Source organism: Enhydra lutris, unplaced genomic scaffold (assembly GCF_002288905.1).
Source record: "Enhydra lutris kenyoni isolate GAN:26980312 unplaced genomic scaffold, ASM228890v2 scaffoldscaffold39, whole genome shotgun sequence".
Classification (NCBI taxonomy): Eukaryota; Metazoa; Chordata; class Mammalia; order Carnivora; family Mustelidae; genus Enhydra; species Enhydra lutris.
Genome location: NW_019154123.1, coordinates 27,649,109 through 27,673,896, shown reverse-complemented (window position 1 = coordinate 27,673,896; position 24,788 = coordinate 27,649,109). Strand labels below are relative to the sequence as shown.

General features: G+C 35.1%; 1 protein-coding gene across 2 annotated transcripts in view; it reads left to right on the top strand.

The window, feature by feature from the left end:
• Nucleotides 1-24,788, top strand: part of LOC111154987 (leucine rich repeats and calponin homology domain containing 3) — a 114,518-nt gene that overhangs the window by 39,012 nt on the left and 50,718 nt on the right. For both annotated transcript variants that reach the window (XM_022514959.1, XM_022514958.1), the window contains exons 2-6: nt 8,846-8,990; nt 10,963-11,089; nt 14,149-14,254; nt 17,651-17,787; nt 19,072-19,181. In XM_022514959.1, the coding sequence (XP_022370667.1) occupies nt 8,846-8,990; nt 10,963-11,089; nt 14,149-14,254; nt 17,651-17,787; nt 19,072-19,181 (625 nt within the window). The remainder of the gene's footprint in view (nt 1-8,845; nt 8,991-10,962; nt 11,090-14,148; nt 14,255-17,650; nt 17,788-19,071; nt 19,182-24,788) is intronic.

The window sequence follows — 24,788 nt, the reverse complement described above, 5'->3', positions numbered from 1 at the left end:
GGTATAGTTGTTGGCTCATGTTACTAGCATTAGAAGAAAAGATAATGGCTAGTGAAAGACCAAGGCCACATGCAGGATATGATATATAGAAGTAACTTAATAGCTTAATTGCAAAGTTGTTTATTATCCAGTTTGTGGCTTTTTGTAGTACTTGGCAAATCTCAATTGAATTAGCAGTCTAGAAAACAAGCTAAGATTGATTACACAGACACAGAGTTGGAAACTTAGGAGGTTTGTGTGACAATAACTAGTCTTATGAGTATGTGTGAAATCAAAAGCTTACTCTAGTAACACAAAGATACACTAACCTTTGTGCTTATTTAACCTCACTGAAAGATAAGGAAATTGTTTTAAACATTTTAATGTAAATCATTAAGTAAATGTTTGCTGCATTTTTGCCTTTTAGAAGTAGGGTATACTGAATGCAATATTGCTTCATTTTGGTGACCAAAGATCGTAAATTATTATATTGCACTCTGACCTCACACAATTCCATATAATTTGGGGAGTTTTGTTATTTGTTTTTGTTGTATTGCTCTCAACCCTAGGAAGCTGGCTTTATGTGTGCCTCTTTGTGTTTTATAGTTTATGAAATAATTTTCCATGTGTTGTTTTATTTGAATCTTAGATTAGGCAGTGACAGAGGAGATAAAGAGAAATGAATGGGTTCAAGATACATTTGGGCCAATAAACTGATAGTGTTTGTTGATAGGTTTAGATTAGAAAAAAGTGATTCCAGAATTCTGTCCTAAGGAACTGAATAGACAAAAGCATTTCCATCATGACAGAAAATACTGGAAAACTGATATATTTGCAAATATATAGCATTTCTTTGGCATTATTGTGTAAAGATAGTTCTCAAAGCTGAGAAGTCTTTTCCCCTCTTCAGAAAAACATGAGGTCTTTTGAAGCATTTGGTTTATATAGAGGACTCAGGACACTGCCTGTAAATGATATTTTCCTACATTAATTAGTTAGTAAGTCAAATATAGTTAAATTCTATATCCATATTCCACTAGTTTGAACTTGAGTAATTAAAAAAATTGGAAACTGAGTCTGTGTTCTAGCTGAGTACTTCACTGTTTTGAACATAATTGAGATTTTAGCAATAAAGAAAAGAGCGTAGATAATCAAAGAGCTAGAAATAACATGACCGTTTTAAAAATCCAAATACAGGGTGCCTGGGTGGGTCAGTCGGTTAAAGCCTCTGCCTTCAGCTCAGGTCATGATCTCAGGGTCCTGGGATCGAGCCCCACATCAGGTTCTCTTCTCAGCAGGGAGCCTGCTTCCTCCTCTCTCTCTACCTGCCTCTCTGCCTACTTGTGATCTCTGTCTGTCAAATAAATAAATAAAATCTTAAAAAATAAATAAATAAAATAAAAAATAAAAATCCAAATACACTGGGTAATTATGTTAAATATAGAGTGTTTCAGTTAAAAGATAAAGATTGTTGGGCAATAAAAAGAAAGCAAAATCTATATGCTGTTTATAAGAGACACATTCAAAACATAATGATTGAGAAGTGTTGAAGATATTCTATAGATAAATTAATTATATTGTTCCCTGTGCTTTAACAAACTATCATAAACTTAGCAGTTAAAGAACTTAATGGTTCCTTTGGATCAGGTATCTGATCAGGTGTCCAGGCACAGCTTAGCTAGGTCTGCAGCAGGGTTCCAATCAAGGTGTTGACCAGGGCTGCGTTTTCATCAAGAGGCTTGACTGGGGAAGGGTCTGCTTCCAGCCTCCTTCAGGTTGTTGGCAGAATTTACTTCCTTTCGGGGGTAAAATTCATGATAGCTTGACTCTTCAAAGCTGCAACAGAGAGAAACAGATGGATATAACCACAGGAATAACATACATCTCCTTTGCAATTTTCTGCTGGTTAAAGGCAAGTCTAAGTTGATTTTTAACACTATAGGTTTGCACTGCATGAGTCCACTTACATGCAGATTTTTTATAGTATGGTACTATAAATGTATTTTCCATAAGATCTTCTAAACATTTTCTTTCCTCTAGATTACTTTATAGTGACAATACAGTATATAATACATATAACATACAAGTTGTATGTTAATTGACTGTTTCTGCTGTTGGTAAGGCTTCTGATCAACAGTAGGCTATTAGGAGTTCAGTTTTGAGGGAGTCAAAAGTTATACCCAGTTTTCAGCTGTGTCGGGGGATGGCACTCCTAACTCACCCACATTGTTCAAGGGTCAAATGTATATTGGCTACTTTTGAAGTCCCACCCATACTCAATTGGAGGGATTGTTATACAAGGGCATGAACAGGGATCATGGGAGTCACATTAAAATCAGTCCACCAGACCAACCAAATGAAGAAATTTCAAAGCAAAGAACAATACTAGAAATAAAAGAGGTAACTTAAGGTGTCCCTGGGTGGCTTAGTCAGTTAAGTGTCTATGTTTGGCTCAGGTCATGATCCCAGGGACCTGGGATCAAACTCTACATCAGGCTCCCTGCTCGTGGGGAAGCCTGCTTCCTCTCCCACTCTCCCTCCTTATGTTCCCTTTCCCACTGTTTCTCTTTCTGTGAAATAAATAAAGAAAAATCTTAAAAAAAATAAGAATTATAAAAATTTGATTTATCAGAAAAATTTAATAATTTAAAATTTCATAGGAACACAGTAACAAAATCCCAAGAATTACAGAAAGAAATAGACAAGATAGCAATAGTAATAGTAACAGAAGACTGACTGTGATATACCTTTTTCAGCAGTTGATATAAAAAAAACTGCCCCAAAAAAGTAAAGATGAGCCTTGAACAATGCAGTCAAACAAATAGGACCTAATAGACCTAACTAGAACATTATGTGCAATGTAGAAATGTAGAGTACACATTCTTTTCAGACTCACACAGAATATTTATAAAAATGGACCATATGCTGATCCATAAAGAAAATGCAGACAAATATCAAAGGATTGAAATAACATAAGGAGTATTTTTTTTTAAGATTTTTATTTATTTATTTGACAGACAGAGATTACAAGAAGGCAGAGAGGCAGGCAGAGAGAGGAGGAAGCAGGCTTGCCGCTGAGCAGAGAGCCAGACGCGGAACTCAATCCCAGGACCCTGAGATCATGACCTGAGCCGAAGGCAGAGGCTTTGACCCACTGAGCCACCCAGGCGCCCCAAGAGTATTCTTTTAGTATAATAAAGTTGTTAGAAATCAACAAAAAGGTAATTAGAGTGTCCTTACATGTTCAGAAATTAAAGAATACATTTCTGACAGAGTAAGACAGAAATCATAATGGAAACTAGAAAATATTTCTAATCTAATGTATTTATAAAACATTAATATAAGTAAAGATAAAAATCTTATGATCATCTCAATAGAACTGGGGATAAAGCAAGTAAACAATGTGTAAAACCCTCCTGAGGAAAATTATAAAACTTTATTAATAGGTAAATTAAAGGTGACTTTTATTAATTAGTGGAGATGTTCGTGGATTGAAAAATTCAATATTATAAAGGTGTTATTTCTTCTCAATTGATATTTGACTCACTGCAATCTCCAGCAAGTGTTTTCATGAAATTAAACAAGCCCATTCTAAAGTTTAAAAGGAGATGCAGAGGATCTAGAAAACCAAGAAATACTTGAAGAACGATGAGGTAGGAATACCTTAGCGGTTTAGGAACACATCACTCTGCTAGATGGCAAGAATTATTATCCAGCTGTAGTAATTAAGATTGAGTAATACTGACAATAGTGTGGTGTATTAGCCTTCAGGTAGACCCATACAAATATAGACACCTGGTATATGACAAAGTTGTTATTGGCAAATAATAGGAGGGAAGATGATCTTTTCAATAGTGGTCACTGGGATAAATGGATATCCCTGTAGGAAAAATTGAAATTGGCCTCCTACTTCATATCATACTAGAAAAACAATACCTGGTATAGTAAATGTGATGGTCAAACTATAAAACTTTCAGAAGAATATATCTTTTTATAAACTTAAGGGAAGGTTTTCCTTTAAAACTGTAAAAACCACTAACCATAAAGGAAAAGATTAATAAGACATTTTACTGTATAGAGTAAGTAAGTAAGTAAGTAAGACTGTCACCAGAGATACCACAAAGAGTGTGGAACTTCAAACCGCAAAGTGGGGGAAGAGATTTGCAGCAGATATAATTGATACCAGATTCATATTCTGAATTTATAAAGATCTCCAACAAATCAAAAGACTTTATGAGAAAGGAAATCTATGGCCAATAAACAAATGAAAAGCTGTAGTACCTCATTAATAATAAAGGAAATGAAAATTAAAATCACAGTGAAATGCCACTGTATGAAAATCTTTAAAACATAATAAACATATTAAGACATCTCATAATAATAAGTATTGGAAAAGATGTGAAGCCACAAGAAGTCTTCCACACTGCTAGTAGATGTGTAAATTGGTGCAACCACTTTGGAAAACCATTTGTCATTCTCTTGTGAAGTTGAAGATCCCTACATCTTATTACATGGCATTTTCACTCCTAGATATTCATCTAGATCAATGTGTAATTGAAGTGTTCATCAGTAGTAGGATAAGCAAATAAACTGTGGCATGTTTATATAGAAGAGAACTATGAAGACAGTGAAAATGAAGGAACTACTGCAGGATACACCTTACATGAAAATAGAAGGAAACAGATTCTCCCCTAAATCTCCAGAAGAAATGTAGCCCTGCCAACACACCTTTATTTTAACCCAATGAGACTTATTTCTGACTTCTGATCTCCAAAACAATAGGTAGTTAGTACTAAAAATTGTAAAGTGTTAAAACTATCAAGGAAATGATTATCACTAAAATCAGTAGATTAGTTTCTCTTTTGGAGAGGGAAAAGTTTATGATCAGGAACAGCTACATTGGAGCTTCTAGGGTACTGGCAATATTTTTATTTCTTTGAATGTGTATATGTTTTATGCAGTCTTCTCTCCATATGAAGTTAGCATCATTGCTTTTATAACCAGAAAAAGAGTTTTAAGAATACTACATACCCATAATTTTTTAAACTGAAGGTTATTTCTTAAAGGCTTTTTTAAAAATTTATTTATTTATTTGAGAGAGAGAGTGAGGGAGCACACAAGTGGGGGTAAGGGCAGAGGGAGAAAATCTTCAAGCAGACTCCTTGCTGAGCCTGGGCTGGATTTCACAACCCATGAGATCATGACCTGAACTGAAACCAAGAGTCAGACACTTAACCAACTGAGCTACCCAGGCACCCATGAAGGCTTTTTAAAACACATTTCTTTGATTATAGAATTATTTCTTCCTTGAGAGAGTGTGACAAAAAATATTTTTTATAAACCTTTAGTACTTTGCAGTATTTTCTCTAATATGATCATAGATTTATAGCATGTAAAAAATTACTTAGTTAACATAAGGAAGTAGCTACTTGTCTTCCCAAATTGAAATAAAAATACAATTTAAGTGGAAGAACTTGTAAGAACCCTTATCCAAAACTCTGGTTTCAAAAATAGATTATGTCTTAAATTTGCTAAATATTAAAAAATTAAGGAGTACCCATTTATTGAAATGCGTCTAAGCCTAGTGTATATCTTGCTGTTATTTTTTTTCCCTGCTTAACATGGGGATTAAAAAATGTTGGAAGTTATTTGTTTCATTTTTCTGGATTTTAAGTAATTTAAAGATTTATTTATTTATTTATTTATTTGAGAGAGAGCACTTGAGTGGGGAGGGAGGTAGAAGCTGACTCAGCAGATTTCCTGCTGAGCATGAAGCCTGATGCAGGGCTGGATTCCAGGACCTGCCAAAGGCAGATGCTTAACAGGCTGAGCTTAAATCATGTTTAAGGTTTAATTTAAGCTTAAATCATGTTTAAGCGTAATCCCTGCCTAAATTTAATCTGTTGCCTGGAGCTGTCATCTTGGAGGGTTAAATAAATAAGGAGCAGTTTGCAATGAATTTAATTTCTTTAATTTCTTCAACTTTTTTTAAGTTTATGTATTTGTTTAAGTAATCTCTACACCCAGTGTGGGACTCAAACTCATGACCCCGAGATCAAGAGCCACATGTTCTTCCAACTGAGCCAGACAGGCACTCCTCATTTCTTCAACTTTTAAAATTATAGTAATAAAATTTAAATAGGAATTGATAAAAAAGAATTCTTACTGCATTTAGTATGAAAGAAACTATTTATAGTGTGATTCTATAGGAAATTTTTAGTCTTAAGTATTTGATGGTCTCTGTTAACTAGGGCATTAAAACTTTTTCCTAATGAATACAATATGGGGAGGCATTTTGGCAAGATAGTGATCTGTTTCCCAACTTCAGTTACTAACTATCACTTGAGAGTGAAACAGCTCTGAGGCATGTAGGCTGGAGGGGCCTAGAGGGAATATGTGAGTTTGGGGAATATAATGTGATCCAAATGAAAACAAGAGGCAAAAGCCTGTGGGGCAATTATCAGAATTTTTGAGTCCTCAGAAAGAACTGTGCCCTTGAGTAAAAGCTTACTTCCATCCCATTGTAGAGGTTGCTTCTACAATTTTGGTGTTAACTGCCTTTCAAGGGACTCCGAGCAGCTTGAAGGATGAGCTCCGAGATGACATGACGATGATGCAAGCCATGAATGGCAAAGGAAAACAGTTCACTTAAAGGAACACCAGCAGCCGGAGACAGGATGAACAAGGATTGCATCTAGAACAAGTGAAACTGGAGGAGATAGATGACAGATTTAACAGGCAAAACAAAATAAATTATCTTAGATTTTCAAGAGAAACAAAGAGACATGCTTCTAATCATAGTGTAAAAGAAAACAAAAAATGAGGAGCTTTTTTAGATATTAACTTGTGGAAAGGGTGATTATTGGTGAGACTCAAATTCCTGGTCTGGAACATTGAGTAGAAGAGTATAGCCAAATGGGGTAGTCAGTGGGGATATAAATATAGATAAAGATATAGATATAGTTATAGGTATATGTGTCTATGGAAGGAGAGAGAACAAATGGAGGAGGTGCAGTAACTAAAGCTATACTAGGCAAGCATGTCTCTGGTTTGAAGAAAAACTGAAAGAGCCTGCTGAGTTCCAGACCAGACTGTTGAAGATGGTGGGGAGACAAGAAAAACAAGCTGTTTACAAAGGAAAAAATCATCGTATATGTGCCAGACTACTCCATGTGACCCTGGAAGCTAGATGGTAGTAAAATAACATCTACAGGGTTCCTAAGAAAGGACCTGTGCCTATACCTAAGCAGGTATTATTCACATGTTGTGGTGAAAGCAAGATACTTGTGAACACACAGTAATACAAGTCCTCCATTTAGGAGAAGTTCTCAGTAAATGATTCTCACCAATAATTGCCAACAGAGACTTTGAGATAGGGCAGAAGAAGAGAGAAAACAGTGGTAAGCAAGTGAATCTCACAGTATATTTAACTAGATCTAAATGGATAATGATAGAGTGACTTTATTTCAGCAGATGCCTTTGTCTTCTCCATTTCCTGAAAGTTAGCAAAAGCTTCAGTAGATGTGGGTTCTGTCCCTCTGGCAAGACCGTAGTGATTTTCTATTCTTCCAGAGGGAGGCATACAATTTCTGATTGTCTTGTTGTAAAAAAAAAAAAAGCTGTTAATAGGGCGCTTGGGTGGCTCAGTGGGTTAAGCCTCTGCCTTCAGCTCAGGTCATGATCTCGGGGTCCTGGGATCGAGTCCCGCATCGGGCTCTCTGCTCTGCAGGGAGCTTGCTTCCTCCTCTCTCTCTCTGCCTGCCTCTCTGCCTACTTGTGATCTCTGTCTGTCAAATAAATTAAAAATTAAAAAAAATTATTTAAAAAAAGCTGTTAATACTCAATTCTAGATCCATTAATTCATTGCTGGTTGCAAAATGGTGACATCCTATCATTTTTTTTTATAAGGCGAACACTTATACAGACATTTCATCTTTTTGGTTACTCAGTGATACAGTTCATATAGGAAAGGCAAATTAAATGTTTTGCCCTTTATCAGTTTACGAGATTATGAATGGGTTCTCTATCATCTTTTGGGGGAAGGGGGAGATGTCATTATAAACTAATATAATTCAACGTATGTGATATATTTGAGTCCTTTGCAGTTATTATTTCCATTGAAGCTGAGATTTGTCTCATCTTTGGCCTAGAAGCAGAATGGTTCCTGACTCCTTTTGACATGACCCTGATAATCTTTGACGGTAAAGAAAGGGGCAGTATAATGGGGCACCTGAATTGCTCAGTCAGTTAACCATCTGCCTTCAGCTCAGATCATGATCCAGGGTTCCTGGGTTTGAGGCCCGTGTCAGGCACCCAGCTCAGCAGGGAGTGTGCTTCTCCCTCACCCTCTGACCATCTCCTTTACTCATGCTCTTGCTTGTTCTCTGTCTCTCTCAAATGAATAAATAAAAAAATCTTAAAAGGGGGGGGCAGTATTTTTTTTTAAGTTTTGTGTTGTTTTTTTAAAAAAATCCCAGAATGTTGTCTATGCTTTTGGGAAGGTGGTTTTTAGGATCTATTTGTTTCCTAGGATATTTGATACTTAGTATGATCTTTGGTGTAATTGTAGACAGATATGCCTTAGAATTTGTGTTACTTGCAAAAAAATACTGGTTTTATTTTTTAAGTATATGTGGGGACTCAGAAGGAATATTTCCCAGTATTTCCCAGCAAAAAGATGGAGAGGAGTATGTTAAAATGTTTTTTTCAATTGAATAATAAATATTTGAATGTTTACTCTGGACCATTCTTCACGATGGAAACTCTTGGGAATTCAGACAATCATGAAACCTGCTTATTTATCTAACATTTTGGTAAAATAAGTTCTAATGTTTGACCTTAAAACTTAATTTATTTTTTCTTTCAGATCTGTCACGCAATCGTCTCTCAGAGATTCCCATAGAAGCATGTCATTTTGTTTCTCTCGAGAATCTCAACTTATACCAAAATTGTATTCGGTATATACCAGAGGCAATTCTAAACCTACAAGCTCTAACATTCTTAAATATTAGGTAAGGATGCTGTTTCTTTCTTTTTTTTTTAATTTTTAGTTTTATATGGTATTTTCAGTTCTCTCTTCCCTTTCACTGAAATTTACATTATCTATTTATATCTGCAGTATCACTGAAATTTACATTATCTATTCATATCAAATTTACATTATCTATTCATATTTACATTATCTATTCATATTCATTCTTAGGCTGAATTAACAATATTTCCTATGTGCTTCTAGTTTTCTCCCTTTGCCTTTAGCTTTGCAATAATTAACAAACTGTAAGGGTCATTGGCCTGATAGGCTTGCAGTAGTCTTGTAGTGATTCTACAATTACATTTTCAAATAAGCTTTATCAAATGAGAATAGATCTGAAAGTACTTTCATTGTTGTGATTTTGCATTTTTGTGTACTAAGTTCTGAATGTGTAAATGCATTTATTTAACTCCTTTCTATTTTTTCATATCTTGGAATACTTCTTTCACTATTTTTTTGGTTATAAAAGTTATAAATGTTCACTGGAAAAAAATGAGCAAATGTAGAAAAGTATAAAGAAAATTCATCAAAATGTTGTATCTGAGTTATAATTATAGGTGATGTTTTCCTTTTTCTCTAGGCTTTCAATAAAATTTCTAAATGAGATTTTTCCCCTTGGCATGATATACTCTTTGGAAATATTTTTGTATGTAAAGATTTTATTCTATAGTTTATATACTCTAAAACTCATTTTCCCTCTCAGATATTTAGTTTATTTCAGGTTTTTGCCATGATAAAAGTAATACTGGCAGAGACTCTTGTATGTAAATGTTTATCTTTCTCTTTCCTTAAGATAAATGTCTAGGAATAGAATTGTTATAATTATTATTATTATTACTAAGATTTTATATGAGAGAGACAGCAACAGAGATAGAGAGAGCATAAGTGGGGAGGAGAGGGAGAAGCAGGCTCCCTGCGCTTGATCCCAGGGCCCCAGGATCGTGACCTGAGCCAAAGGCAGATGCTTAACTGACTGAGGCACCCAGGCATCCCGGAATAGAATTATTGATTGAAAAAGTTTTAAAGGCTCGTGATCTATATTGGTCATATCAGCAAAAGGTCTTGGAAATGGGGTGAACTGACCCTAGAGATGAAAAGGTTAAATCTATATAAGTAAAATTTTAACTCATTTTTATCCTAATGATAGATGTGTATTTTCAGTACTGATTTCGCATATTTTTATATATATAAAAGATTTCTTTTTTTTTCTAAGATTTTATTTATTTATTTGAGAGAAAGACAGAGAGAGCATGAGAGGGGAGAAGGTCAGAGGGAGAGGCAGATTCCCCTTGGAGCTGGGAGCCCAATGTGGGACTCGATCTGGGGACTCTGGGATCATGACCTGAGCCGAAGGCAGTTGCTTAACCAACTGAGCCACCCAAGTGCCCCATAAAAGATTTATATACCTATACTTCAGCTGGTGTGACATATTTGAAATCACAGCCTGTCACTTGTTTTCCATAGAACTATATTTGGATCATTTGTATACATTTGATTATAATGTATGTAATGGTGAGGGAAGTAGATACAACTACTTATATGTTTATAACTCTTGTTTGGAAGACAGGAAAGGATAACAGTCATCTACTGTATTTTTAAATCACTATATCGTTCATAACAGTAATTTAAATAAGTAACAAATGTTGTGTTTATATAGCACATCATTATTTACAAAGGAGTTTTATGGTACAGGGTCCTGTAGGATAGGTAGAAGAGTTATTAAGATCCTCAATTTACATATGAGGAATCTGTGTAAAAAACGAATAATGCTGTGCTTAAAATCACAAAGGTGATAACGTGAGGTAATGGAGGCCAGAATCCAAATCTGATATCCCATTTGTTTCTTCCAAGACTTAGGTTTGTCACTTTACTGAGTGTAGAATAGGAAAGATGGAAATTTCTTTCTTGAGTGGTGGGTTCTTACTCCTCTCTTTTTCTACTTACCCATTTAGTCGGAACCAACTGTCAACGTTACCAGTGCACTTGTGTAATTTACCACTGAAAGTCTTAATTGCTAGTAATAACAAATTGGTGTCACTTCCAGAGGAAATTGGACATCTCAGACATTTAACAGAACTTGTAAGTTAATGTTTTACTTTTTCACTGTCCCACATGTATGTATATCCATAGTCATACCATAATCTGTCATGTGATAAAGACCCATTATTAAGGTACGTATTGTTTAGTTTTCTTCAGGTATGAATAGTGAAGTTTTGCTGGTTGATCAGTACTGAAGTGCTTCAGGACAGAGTTAAAGTACTTAAAGTGCAAGTCTAATAGGCCCACGTGGACTGGGAGAAAGTCATTAGAATTAAATTTTAACCAGTATTCATTGATTTCCACGTTACTAAACTTTTGAGATATAAGTTAAATAATGCATTTGAATTTTTCAAAATCTTAATAGTGTCAGTGTTCCGATTTTTGGTTAGCCCCTACAGGGGGAACGGGCACTACAAAGATCGGGCTTATTTTTTTTTGTCTTACATGCTATCTCTAGCACCCCTCTCCTTCTATAAAGTAAGCTATTCTTTACTGCTTTATGGTTTCTGAGAAGCTTGACTTTCATTTACTACTCCTTGTTACTCTTTAGTACTTAATATTCTGGGCATGGGAATGGAACTTTTCCCATTAAACAACACAGTAACATGAATTAAGTATTATAATTATCATATTAAAGCCGAGGAAAGTAGCACTTGGGTAATTTGCCCAAGGTTCCATAACTGAAATAGAATTTGAAATCAACCTACCTTAACTTCAGAGCCCATGTTTTATATTTCTGAAATGGTCAAATACAATTATATCCATTGAGATTTGGAAGGATAGTTTCATGTAGGTTTATTAACAAAGATAGACATCATAAACAAAAAATTCACATGTAATTTAACTGGACCACACATTAGCTCTCTCTTTTTTTCAGGTGGATTATGAATATAAAAGGTCACATGTAAAAATACACAAATATATTAAATCTGGAGTATTTAGACTATTTATTTAGAGACAATAAGATCTAGGAAATAAAGTCCAAAATACAAGTTTGTTGGCATTTCTTCAGAGCTTGGGTTATTAACATGAACTAACAGTAAATTTTGCTTGTGATTCAGATTCTGACTTTTCAAATCAGAACTTTCTGTATCTGCTTATTGAATCATAAATACCTAAGCTATATCTTGTAGAAGGAGTTTTTAGCTTTCTACAGAAGAGGTAAATCGATACCCTCAGTTGTATAGTTTGTGCCAGAGTGAGAATTATTATTTTTTTATTTGAGAGAGAGAGAGAACATGAGAAGAAGGAGGGTCAGAGAGAGAAGCACACTCTCTGCCAAGCAGGGAACCTGATGCAGGACTTGATCCAGGGACTCCAGGATCATGACCTGAGCTGAAGGCAGTCGCTTAACCAGCTGAGCCACCCAGGCACCCCAGAGTGAGAATTAATAATCCCAAAGCTCCTGATTTCTACTTGATAGAACATGTTTTCACAGCATCCTTATTGCTTTTTTCCTTTATTTCCCTTTTCTTTTTTTAAGTTTATTTATTTAAGTAGTCTCTATAGCCAACATGAGGCTTAAACTAAAGACCCCAAGATCAAGAGTCACATACTTCTCCAAATGAGCCAGCCAGGTGCCGCTATTTCTCTTCATTGTTTTTTTTTTTCCCCTTAAAGATTTTATACATTTATTAGAGCAAGAGAGTGAGAGAAAGCACAAGAAGGGGGAAGGGCAGAAGCAGAGGGACAAGCAGACTTCCCACCAAGTGGGGAGTCCCATGCGGGGCTGAAGGCAGAGGCTTAACTGATTGAGCCACCCTTCCCTTCATTTTTAAGTGAAAGTAAACTTCAGTCTTTCAAGATATACATTTTCCAAGAGAAATATTATAAATTACTATTATCTTCTGTCTCAGGTTCAGTTTTCCCTATCCTTTCAACTTCTCTTCCTTTTAACTTTGATGCCCAGAGCATTGGACTAAAAAGTATAGCTACTGATTCTACTTCAGTCATTAATTGGTAGGAAAAGTAAAGTAATATTTTCTCTAAGAGTATTATGGGAAAATGTAAAAATAATGTTTGAAGATTATTGAAGTTTTGGTAAGTGGTCTTTTCAAATAGTAAGTCTATTAATACTGTCTTTTTACTCATATCCTAAAGGAGTTCTAAGTGTTAATGTGGCATCTTGGAGCTTTTATTAACCTAGACAACTTCCTGCTGTTATACATGGAAAAATGTTATACATTTTTCTGGCTGGTCTCAGAATTAGGGAATTCTGAATTTGTCAGTCTTGGAATCTGTAGTCAGCCTCTTCTCAGAACTAGTGGAATCAAGATGTTGACCAATATACCAGAAGGCCCACATAATACTTGTGTTGGTACCAGCTTGATCAGATGCCAATAGAGCAGTGTCTGTTTTTTCCATGGCCTATGAGTTATGTGTACTTCAGTTTTTTTTTCACTCACTTTCAGTTTGATAAAGAATTTTTTGAGCTGTCTTCAATGCATTTTTTTTAAAGATTTTATTTATTTATTTGAGAAAGAAGGAGCATGAGAGGGGAAGGGGCAGAGGGAGAAGCATATTCCCTGCTGAGCAGGGAGACTGATGCGGGACTCAATCCCAGGACTCCAGGATCATGACCTAAGCCAAAGGCAATCGCTCACCCAACTGAGCCACCCACACCCCCCTCTTCAGTGCATTTTTATTTTACATTCTTGAGCAGGTGAGCTGGTATTTTGAAAATAGGAGTTCCTTTCAATTAATTTTATCATTATAATTTTTATTATTGTTTTGTTTTTTCTTCTAAAAAGAACACTTATAAAATATTATCCTAAATAGATCTGTTGTTATACTTTTTTCTAATTTACCTTTTCACTAGAATTTTCATTTGATTTGATCCTAGGCCTTCTGTCCATATCTTGTCATTTAATTTTTGTTCTGCTCATAAAATTAGTGTAGATCCATATAAAATGTGTAAAATCAGTCAGAAGCCTCTACGTTTTTAGAATTAACAAGGGGACACAGAATCTTTTTTTTTTTTTTTTACAGTTAAGACAGATCATAAGTATTACTTTATCAAACCTCATTTTACACATGGTTTAAAGTGGACAAATTTGTAATATTAGAACAACTCTTTACCTTGTATCTTTTTGAGATAGGATGTGAGCTGCAATGAAATTCAAACAATACCTTCCCAAATTGGTAATTTGGAGGCCTTGAGAGACCTTAATGTAAGAAGAAACCACTTAATACGTTTGCCTGAAGGTAAGAAACTGAAATAATTGTTTTGTTATTTCTTGTTTTATTCTGAAGATCTCTCAGACTGATAGGTACAAGACAAAAATGTATACGAGTTATAGGCAACGTTTGAGATACAGTAGTTCAGCTACTATATGTTTCCTGTTTCCTTATAGATTTTAAAGTTAGAGTCTTCAGTGAAAAACTCCAATAACTATTAACCAGTGATTGTATTTTTAGATCGTGTCAGAATTAATTAATAATGCAAGGTAGGGTCCCTGAAAATTTTAGTACTTGAAACTATTGGGAGAAATAGATCATGTTTTTGATGAGGAAATAGTTTAGTGTAATGAAAAATATTCCTGCAATTTGCACTGACTTAAAATAGACTTAACTTGAACTTAATCTTCCCTGGAAATGTTCAGATAGAGGCTAATTAATGGTTGTGGCTAGTTAATGAGGTGATGTGTAGAATGAATAATGAATGCAGTGAGAGACTACACTGGGAGGCTGGTTCTCTTAGGCTTACTGTAGGCTCTGGTATATGTATCTAAATGATAAAAATGATTAAACAAATTAAGAATAATTTATCAGTCCTTCAAAATATGAATTCATGAAAGAAGCCATAAAAAGAAATGAAAAATGGGGAGAACTTAGATCAGAGTATATATTTCTTTAATTTTATTGTGGAAAATTTCATATATAAATGAGAGCAATGAATATCCAGCCAAAGTAGTGATCAGCTCCTGGAAACTCCTGTGTCATCTGTACTCCCATCCACTTTCCCTTACCTCTGTCCTTTAGAAGGTATTTTCATGACTATGATGCTCTAGGTTCTTCTACAAAAATCGACTTGTATAGTAAATAATGAAATAACTAATGAAACTTTTGCTTCACTGTGAAATCTAAATGTTAACACCAGTTTAATCCAGTATGATTTTTAGTTCTAACAAATTTTTAGTTCATACAAATGTGACTTGGACATTTTGGATGTCATACTGTCTCAGTAAGTGACCATTTAGTCCACTTTTATACACTTAGTACGGTCAGACTATCCAAAATCCTGCATAACTTTCATCTTACTCACTTACTCAGTAACCTCTACACCTTTTATTTTTAGAGCCCTTCCTCATTTCCTCCTGGGTCTACTTTTACCCCCTCAGGAATATGAATGAAGGCCCCCAGCAGAACTGACCAAAATCATGCCATAGGTCTCATAACCCAAAATTTCTATCCAAGATTACCCTTCTACTCAGGACCCACTTATGGTGATTGATCTTTAAAAAAAGTCTTATTAATATAATAATATGGACTTACTACAAAATCAATTAATGAAAACATTGGGATTTTAGTGAAAATGAAAATTCAGAGTTTTAAATGACAGATATAGTCTAATAGTTTTATCATCTAATTTATTTCTCTATCAAAATTTAAATGTATGTTACAAGAAAATGGTGAGTCACACATATAATTTTAAATGGCTTTAAAGCTTATCTTGTAATCTCAACATATTCAGCTAAACTGAAATGGGAAGAAAGCTTTATTCCAGTAGCTACATATGTTAGTGTGTAAGTTCGTGTTCATTAATTGGTGGTTTGGTAGATAAGATGTATGTCTCTTATTGCCATTTTGATTTTAAATTTTAATTGTCATAAAGTAATATATTGCTCAGAAAGTCAAATAATATAAAAATATATATATAGTATAAAATAGTATAAAATATATCATTCAGAAAGTTGAGTATAAAAAGTTCAAAATCAATAATAGCATTCTGCTGCCTCAACCATCTCCCTCCCCAGTTGTTGTTTTTTAAGATTTTATTTATTAGAGAGCGTGTGCTTGCATGTGCACATGGAGGAGGGGAAGAGGGAGAGAGAGAGAGAGAGAGAGAATCTCAAGCAGACTCCCTGCTGAGTGCTGAGTGTGGAGCTGCCACATGACTTGATCTCATGACCCTGAGATCATGACCTGAGCCGAAATCAAGAGTTGGACCTTTAGCCAACTAAGCTACCTGGCACCCCTCCACCTCCCCAGTTTTAATGTCTGGAAGCATCTACCTTTTCTGCCTTTGACTATTTCCACTAGCATTTGCTGACATATTTCTAAATAGCAGGCTTTAACAGCTTTACTGGATTTATCAGTCTTGACATTTATGTCAGCTCCTGTTATGGTAGATGACTGTTTATTTTTTTTATTTTTATTTTTTAAGATTGTATTTATTTATTAGAGAGAGAGAGAATGCACAGAAGTAGGCAGGGCGGCAGGCTGAGGGAGAGGGACAATCAGGCTTCCTGCTAAGCAGGGAGCCTGATGCGGGGCTCAATACCAGGACCCTGGGATCATGACTTGAGTCATAGGTAGATGCTTAACTGACTGAGCCATCCAGGCGATCTGATAGATGATGGTTTAACTTTCTTACACACTATCACGATCATAGCTTTACTTCCCTCCTACTATCTTCCCAATGTAGTTTTATCACAACTTTTGATCAAAGTATTATTGTTTATGTTACTACAACTATATAAATGTTGTTCCCTGCCAATTCAGTTGATGTACTCTGATTTTATTTCTTTTTTCTACATCTTATTTTTGTTGCTGCTTTCATCTTTTTTTGTTTTGTTCTTGCTTAGTTTTTTTATGTGCCTATGGCTAATTCCTCCCTCCTTTTCTAGCAGAGAGACCACATTCATGTAATTTTTATTACACTATTGTAATTGTTCTATTTTATTATTAGTTATTGTTGTTAATTTCTTACCATGCCTAATTCATAAATTAAACTTTATCATGTATATGTATACAGGTATGTATGTATAGGAAAAATCATAGTATATATCAGATTTGGTACTATCTGCAGTTGCTGCATCACTGGGGGTTTTGAAACATATCCCCCATAGATAAGAGGGGACTGACTACAGGCATTCAAGAGCTAAGGATGGGATGGGGTTGGGTAGGAAAGTGCTGAGGTCTCTTCACTGTGTAGTCTTCCTCTTAAATCCTCCATTTTCAACTGGCAGCTCATCCCGACTTTCCATTGTGCCTGAGATTCCTGAATTCAAAGGCTTTTGATTCGGTTTCGCTAGTGAATAACTTATTGACCCCTGTGGTGATTGGAGAGGGGTTGTGCTGCATGAGTTGAGGTTGGGAACTTAGGCATTTAACTTGTTCTTTGTACACACTATCATCTAATCCATTGGTTATGCCTATGTTTCTGTGGTATCAGGCCTCTGGTTTCTGTAGTTTTGTGAGCGCTCTTCACTAGTATTCCCATCTGTAAACAACTAGATTTCATTTTACAATATTAGCTCATTATTAAGAAAGGAGATAAATACATTAAATTTGTTATTATTTAACTAGAAGCTCCTGTAAAAATTGTCTAGTTTTGAAATATCATGAATTGTTCATTTCCTTCTTATCACCCTGCAGAGCTGGCAGAACTGCCATTGATACGATTAGACTTCTCCTGCAATAAAATTACAGCAATCCCTGTTTGTTATCGGAACCTCAGGCACCTACAGATGATCACCCTAGATAACAATCCACTACAGTCTCCTCCTGCACAGGTAAACTCTAGTGGGTCTGAAGTATGTTGGAAACTTTTTCAACAAAGGGTGAATTTACAAATTGAAGTTCTATGCATTTATCTTTTTGTTGGAAATGAAATTCTTTTAAAATAAACTCACACACATACGTATTCTTTAGAAGCCCTGAATAAATGGGATGAAGGGCAGGTAATATTTCCAGAAGTGTTTCAGTTTTCATTAAATTGACTTACTTTTTTAGGCTGAAGGGTTCTTCTTGAAGTTTTCTAATATAATTTGAGTTAATTTCTTTCTAGTAAAATTTGCATGTAGGCAATGTAAACACGAGAGACACATAAAAATACTTGGTTTTCAGAATTAAAGATTATCAGTGCGTTTCTTCTGACCATTGTTTTTGTACCTTTTTATTTTCTAAAATCTTAAGTTCCTCATTTAGTCAATTTGGTCATTTGTTCATCAGTGACAGATATGAAACTATTTAATAATAATTATAAGGTAACTTTACATATAGATTCCAGTCATCCCATAATCTGAAAAAATTTACGAGCCTGTATATTTTTGAATTTAATTTAATTTATTCTTTTATTATGTTCAGTTAGCCAACATATAGTACATCATTAGTTTTGATACAGTGTTCAGTGATTCATTTGTTGTATATAACACCCATTGCTCATCACAACACGTGCCAGCCTATATTTTTCACTGTAGCATTTGAACTCTATAGTTGATGATGGTCTTGTTCAGGCCTCTAGATGGCAACTATAAAGCTTTATGAGTAACCTTCATAACTATAGAAGGATCTCATAATCCTAAAGAATTTGTATTTTGACTTCCGTCAACAGAAATAGAATTTTAATAATTAATCTTTCTGCTTTTCTCTCTTACAGAAAGTAGGATTCAAAACATAATTGTGCATGATTGTTGAATTTCTAAAAGCAAAAGTTGCCAGTGTAATCCGTGGGGTACAATGCTTTAAATCCCTGACTGTGCCTAACTAATCAGGGTGATAAGTTTATTTAGTATTTTCTCAGTGTTTATAATCATAAGTTACTTATTTTATATGTTACTGAAAATTATTCTTGACCAGAAAATAAAAAATCTGTATTTATATCACTTAAACACATAGAATAACTAATAATATGTTATAATGAGTATTTGATTTTTAATATCGCTATATGTAGTTGATAGAAATGCCTGCTGTTTCTAATATATAATAAATAAAAAGCTGATTGTGATTGTTAACAGGGAACACCTACATTTCGGATGAGTAATAATTTGGTTGCGTGTATATGTTACTTTTTTTAGATATGTATTAAAGGCAAAATTCACATATTTAAGTACCTGAACATACAGGCATGTAAGATTGCTCCAGAGCTGCCAGATTATGATAGGAGACCCTTGGGTTTTGGCTCCTGGTGAGTATATTTTATTTTTTTTATTTAATGTAGTCCATCTTATAGGGAATCAAACTGGACCCTTAAATCTGCGTGAATGTTTAACTAAAGGGAAATAACCTATTTTGACACTGCTTTTCTCAGAATGTTTGTATTAAGTAAATAGTCGATTACAGATATCTGACAAAGTGTAGTTTTGTTTTTTTTTTAAGATTTTTATTTATTCATGGACAGAGAGAGATCACAAGTAGGCAGAGAAGCAGGCAGAGAGAGGGGGCGGAGAGAAGCAGGCTCCCTGCTGAGCAGAGAGCTGGATGCGGGACTTGATCCCAGGACCCTGAGATCATGACCCGAGCTGAAGGCAGAGGCTTAACCCTCTGAGCCACCCAGGCGCCCCTGACAAAGTGTAGTTCTAAGTTAGGGTTTCTCCACTTCACAACTGTTGATATTTTGGGCAAGATAACTCTGTTTTGGGAAGCTGTCCTGTACATCAGAAGATGTTTATCAGTATTCCTGGCTCCTGTAGCACCTTCCCAGTGTGACAAACAAAAATGACTCCAGACATTGCCAAATACCCGCTGAGGGGTCCCTACTTGAAAACCACTGGTCTCAGTGACTTGAATGCCAACCTTGGCTCTTTTTTAATTCTGTGTTAATTCTGTGACTTAAAACACATCACTCAAACTTTTGAGGGGTTCATTTTTTCTTTAGGGAGTGGAGAGGTTGGATTTGATGACCATTAATGTCACTTCAGGATCTTTTAGTTGATGAATCCTTCAGCTATATAACACTTGAATTACAGGGTTATCTCTTTGGCATTCCCATCCATCTGGAACAATCTTAAGCAGCAGTAAATAAATTCAGAAGGCCTTTTAACAGACAAAATAGATATCTCAGTGAAGGTGCCATAATGCATATTGGACTTATTCAAAAGAGAACCCTTCTGGCCTTCTCTTAGAACCTGTCACATTTTACGTAAGAGCACAGTCCTAATGAGCTTGCTTCTCAGTATCCTAGTCTAAAACAGATCAACATATTTCTCTTTTGGTAGAGTTTCTAAAAGCAGACATATTAAAAGTACAAAAAATAATTTGAAAGGAAAAATAAAACTATAAAAAGCAGACACATATCAAAAAATTCAAGTTAGTGGTTAACTCTGAGAGGAAGGAAGATTCAGTCTGAAAGAGGCATAAGGGGGCTTTAAAGGTATTAACGTCTCATAATGTTTTAAAAGCTATGTCTATTTTATTCATTTTTTATCTATATGACATATTTCATAATTTTAGCAAGATATTTAAAAGCAGTAACACTCTAAAAACAGTGCCTTGATGCCATTAGGCATATATGCAAAGAACCTTCCATATTTCAGTAATATTTTAAGTTATTGCCATGTTAGAGCACAGTACCATAATTGATGCTCAGCATGTAAATGCTAAGGTATATTAGATATATCATTTCCAATAAAGGGAAATGTGCATTAAGTTTAAATTTTAAATACAGTTTAAATTTTTTTCATCAGAAATTGTTAGAATTAAATAAGTGCTTATGGTATAAAGGAGTAATTTCAAGCTATCTGAAAATACAGAACCTGGTTGTGTTTTTTTTTAAGATTTTATTTATTAGAGAGAAATGAGTGAGAAAACGAGCACAAGCTGGGGTTGGGGGGCAGGCAGAGGGAGAAGCAGACTCTCCACTGAGCAGGGAGCCCAGCGCAGGGCTCTGTCCTAGGACTCCGGGATCATGACCTGAGCCAAAGTCAGATGCTTAACTGACTGAGCCACCCAGGTGCCCACAGAACCTGATTTCTTAAGAAAATTAAGTATTACTCCAAAAGAACTTGACTTCTGCCCTTTGCCACAGACCATGTCTTTTTTCTTCACCACTGTATCCCTTAGTTCAGCTGAGTATTTTGGCACACAGTAGATACTCAACAAGTACTTATTAAAGGAATAAACTGAGTTTGGTCACACAAATGTTATTTACCTCCTAACTTTCCTCTGCTTAAAAGTTATCAGAACAACTTTGTAATGACATTCTGGGGGTTTTTTGGTCTGCCTATTAGGTTGAAAAGTTTCATAGACAGTATGAAGGGTATTTAAAATACTAGTTCTAACCTGGTGGTTTAAGCATACAGTAATACAAGTTTTAGTGTATTTATACAAATACACAAGGAGAAATTAACCAATGTCATATGTACCATAAAAGATTCCTACAAGAACATCTCAGTCCTAACACTTTTAACTCTGAGAAGACTAAAAGCAGGTATGTGATGTTTAAGGTTAAGAAATAAAAGGTTTTGACAGATGGTAGGGATTAGCTCTGGTATATTCTGTGCTAGCTCTAGGCCTCTCTTGGAGAATAGACTTTGACAGTGGAGAGAATATGAAGGGATCCAGACCATTATATTGCCAAGAATTTTTAAATTTTCTTTATTCATTATATCCTTTTCTTTCTACAAGTCTTTTTCCTCTTACCTTGGTAAATTGCTTATAATATAGAACTGTTGTCTTATTTGTTGAAAAATTTTTGTTTTTTTTTCTATTCAGATTTTTCATTAAATGTGTTCTAGTCCTGTGCTCTTGAAAGATGTACAGCAAATAAACATAGGGACACTTGGGTGGCTCAGTCAGTTAAGGGTCTGGGCTTGAGTCCTGCATTGGGCTCCTTGAGGCTCAGGTCCTGGGATTGAGTCCTGCATTGGGCTCCTTGCTCAGCATGGACCCTGCTTCTCCCTCTGCCTGCTGTTCCTTTGCTTGTACTTTCTCTCTTTCTCTCTCTGTCAAATAAATAAATAAAATCTTTTTTTTAAAATGTAGCTTTTATTTTACATCTACACTAATTGATTTTTTCCCCTTGGAGTTAATCATCTTTGTTAAGAAAATGTTTTCCTCTCCTGAAATAGGGGAGTAGGAACAAAAACTGCTACTGCTGCCTTTGAGATTTGAGTGTCAGGCATTTCATGAAGACTACTAAGGACATGTATGTGAGGGTATGTCCAAAGACTAAAGAGGAAGCCCTAGCCCCTATTTGGATAATGAGCTTTGATTAAGGCCAGTGGTGCTAATTGCAGAGCCTGTTTTTTTTCTGTCATTCTCTCCTTAGTCTTGAGAAGTAATTGGTCTTGGCCTAATTTTTTTAAATATAGAAATCCTCATCACAATACTTTAAAAACATAAAACTTCTCAAAAAAGCCTGGCAAGAGACCTGTGTATTTGCTAAGACAAAAAGAAGGCTTGAATCCTTGGAGAAATATATCCTAAATGGAAAGTCTAAATAGCATAAACATGTTGTGTCTCTCCAGAGGAATTAGTAATTATAGACCTGATGTCTTCCAGTCCCTATAGTAATCCCTCACCGTGCTTACTAGATTAATCTGTATTCTGTATTTCACATTTTTTTGGAGTTATGTTATATTATTTGTAATTGTTTCAGAATGTCCTCGATAATATTTTTATATATAATACAAATAAAACATTTCCTTCAACTCCTCATGCAGTGGTGAATGGGATATTGTACCTTCATGTTTTTTTTACTGAAATACGGATTCATGAAATTACATTGTAGTTAGCAGTATCTTTATTCAAAATGCCACCATGGGGTGAGAATGTCTGTACTATTGGGCAGTTCAGTTAACCTCTCTCGACTTCAGTTTCTTCAACATGATCTTTATTTACCCCAGTTATACCCTAACAGTAGTTCTAGGATTGAATGACCTGTTTCTGAAAATGCTTGGATGACCATAAAGTCCTATGTAAATATTAGGCATTATAGTTTCTAGCTATCCGTGGTGATCTAGAACCAGTTTAGTCCTAAGAGTCCTGTCTTGGCTAAAGAGAATTTTTCTTAATCCTGTAGCTCTTCAGGTGTTCAGTGCAAATTAGGTGGTACTTTCTTTCATTCCTTACATGTAACTTCCTAATTACTTTTGCATAATAAATAAACTACAACCAGTTTTCTTAAGTTATTTTATAAAGGTCACAAATGTTTTATTTATTTTTAGATATAAATGTTTCCAACTCCTATAGCAAGTTGCACTGTTGTGATAACTTTTAAGTTTTACACGGTGACACATGTATTTTTCAGTAGTCATCTGACCTATGCTTTTTTGCTGACTAGCTATATATTACAGACTAAGTATATTCATGTATGGTAGTGTGGCAGTGAACCAAATCTGAGGAAAGACTAAGCCACTAGTAAGAAAAGTCCTGCTTCTGCAATCTGAGTAACAGAATTAATTCTCTCCAGCAAGCTTGAGCTTGTGAAAGCAATGATCATCCTTTATTCATATTTGTATTCTTAGCATCTAGAATACTGTGTGACATTCGGTAAATGTTTGGTGAACTAAACCCAAATGAAGCAGATATAGTGACTTGTAACTGCAAATGCTCTCTTTAGGGTACATTTTTCATAGAAACAATAATAATGAGTTTTATTTAGTCCTTTTTAATAGTATTTGTGGAAATCCGTAGCCTGTATTTTCTCAGTCTTTATAGCAAATCCGTGAGGTAGGTGTTATTAATCTTTTTTCTTTCCTTTAACTTAACGAGGAAACAAGTTGAGAGAAGTTAAGCAAGTTAATTGAAGTCACAAAGCTAGTAAATGATGGTGCCATGTCCTCAGTCCAGATCTGTTAAACTATGAAAATAGCCATGTTTTATGCTCCTCACTGCACTCGACTGACTGACTCACAGTTCAAGTTCCTGCTACAGAAAAGGCACTTATACATCTGAGTCCATGGTATGCTAGGTAGTTTATTAAGGAGTTTGGACTTTCAGGTAGGGCATAGCTGGAGCCTGGCTGGCAGAACTCTGCCAGGCCTCCTGAGGGCCATATTAATTCATTGGGTGACCATCTGTCCTGATTTGCTTGTGACTAAGGGTTTTTCTGGGACACAGGACTTCAAGTTCTAAAACCAAGAAAACCCTGAGCAAATCCAGGGGTTTGTAAACCTGTATATCCCATTTTAATCTTACCAGTTTAAACTCTGAACAAGAGTATGTGGAGAAGCTAAAAGTAACAAATAAAGAAGATAAATGAAATGATAGCTAATGCAGAGATTCTATTAATTCTGTTTATGTTACCCACTTGAAGAATACTACAGTAAATTTAGGCTTATCTCAGTCGGCCACTTGATAGAATAATCGTTATATAGAACAGTGTCCTCTAGAAATTGGAAAATCTTTACTTGGAAAAAATACATAATATCTTAAAATACTTTTCAGTAAATCTTGAAATATACATACATCTTTTCACAGCTGCAGAATTTTTTAAGTGTGGCTTAATGTATAATTTCATTAGAAAGCTTTTAAAATTGGGTACCTCGGCCTGACTTTGCTGTGATAAAACATATATAGTACCTATATGTAAGATCTGGACTCTAAAATAAGCATAAAAGCAGACCTATCACATAGATGCTATAAATAAGACATTTTACTTCACTACTAACAATTAGGAAATATAGATGAAGGGCAAATGGATATTCATTGTATTGCTCTCCTAACTCTTATATAGATACAAATTTTTCCAAAGTAAAAAGTAGGGAGAGGGCTGCCTGGGTGGCTCAGTGGGTTAAGCCTCTGCCTTCAGCTCAGGTCATGATCTCAGGGTCCTGGGATCGAGTCCCACATC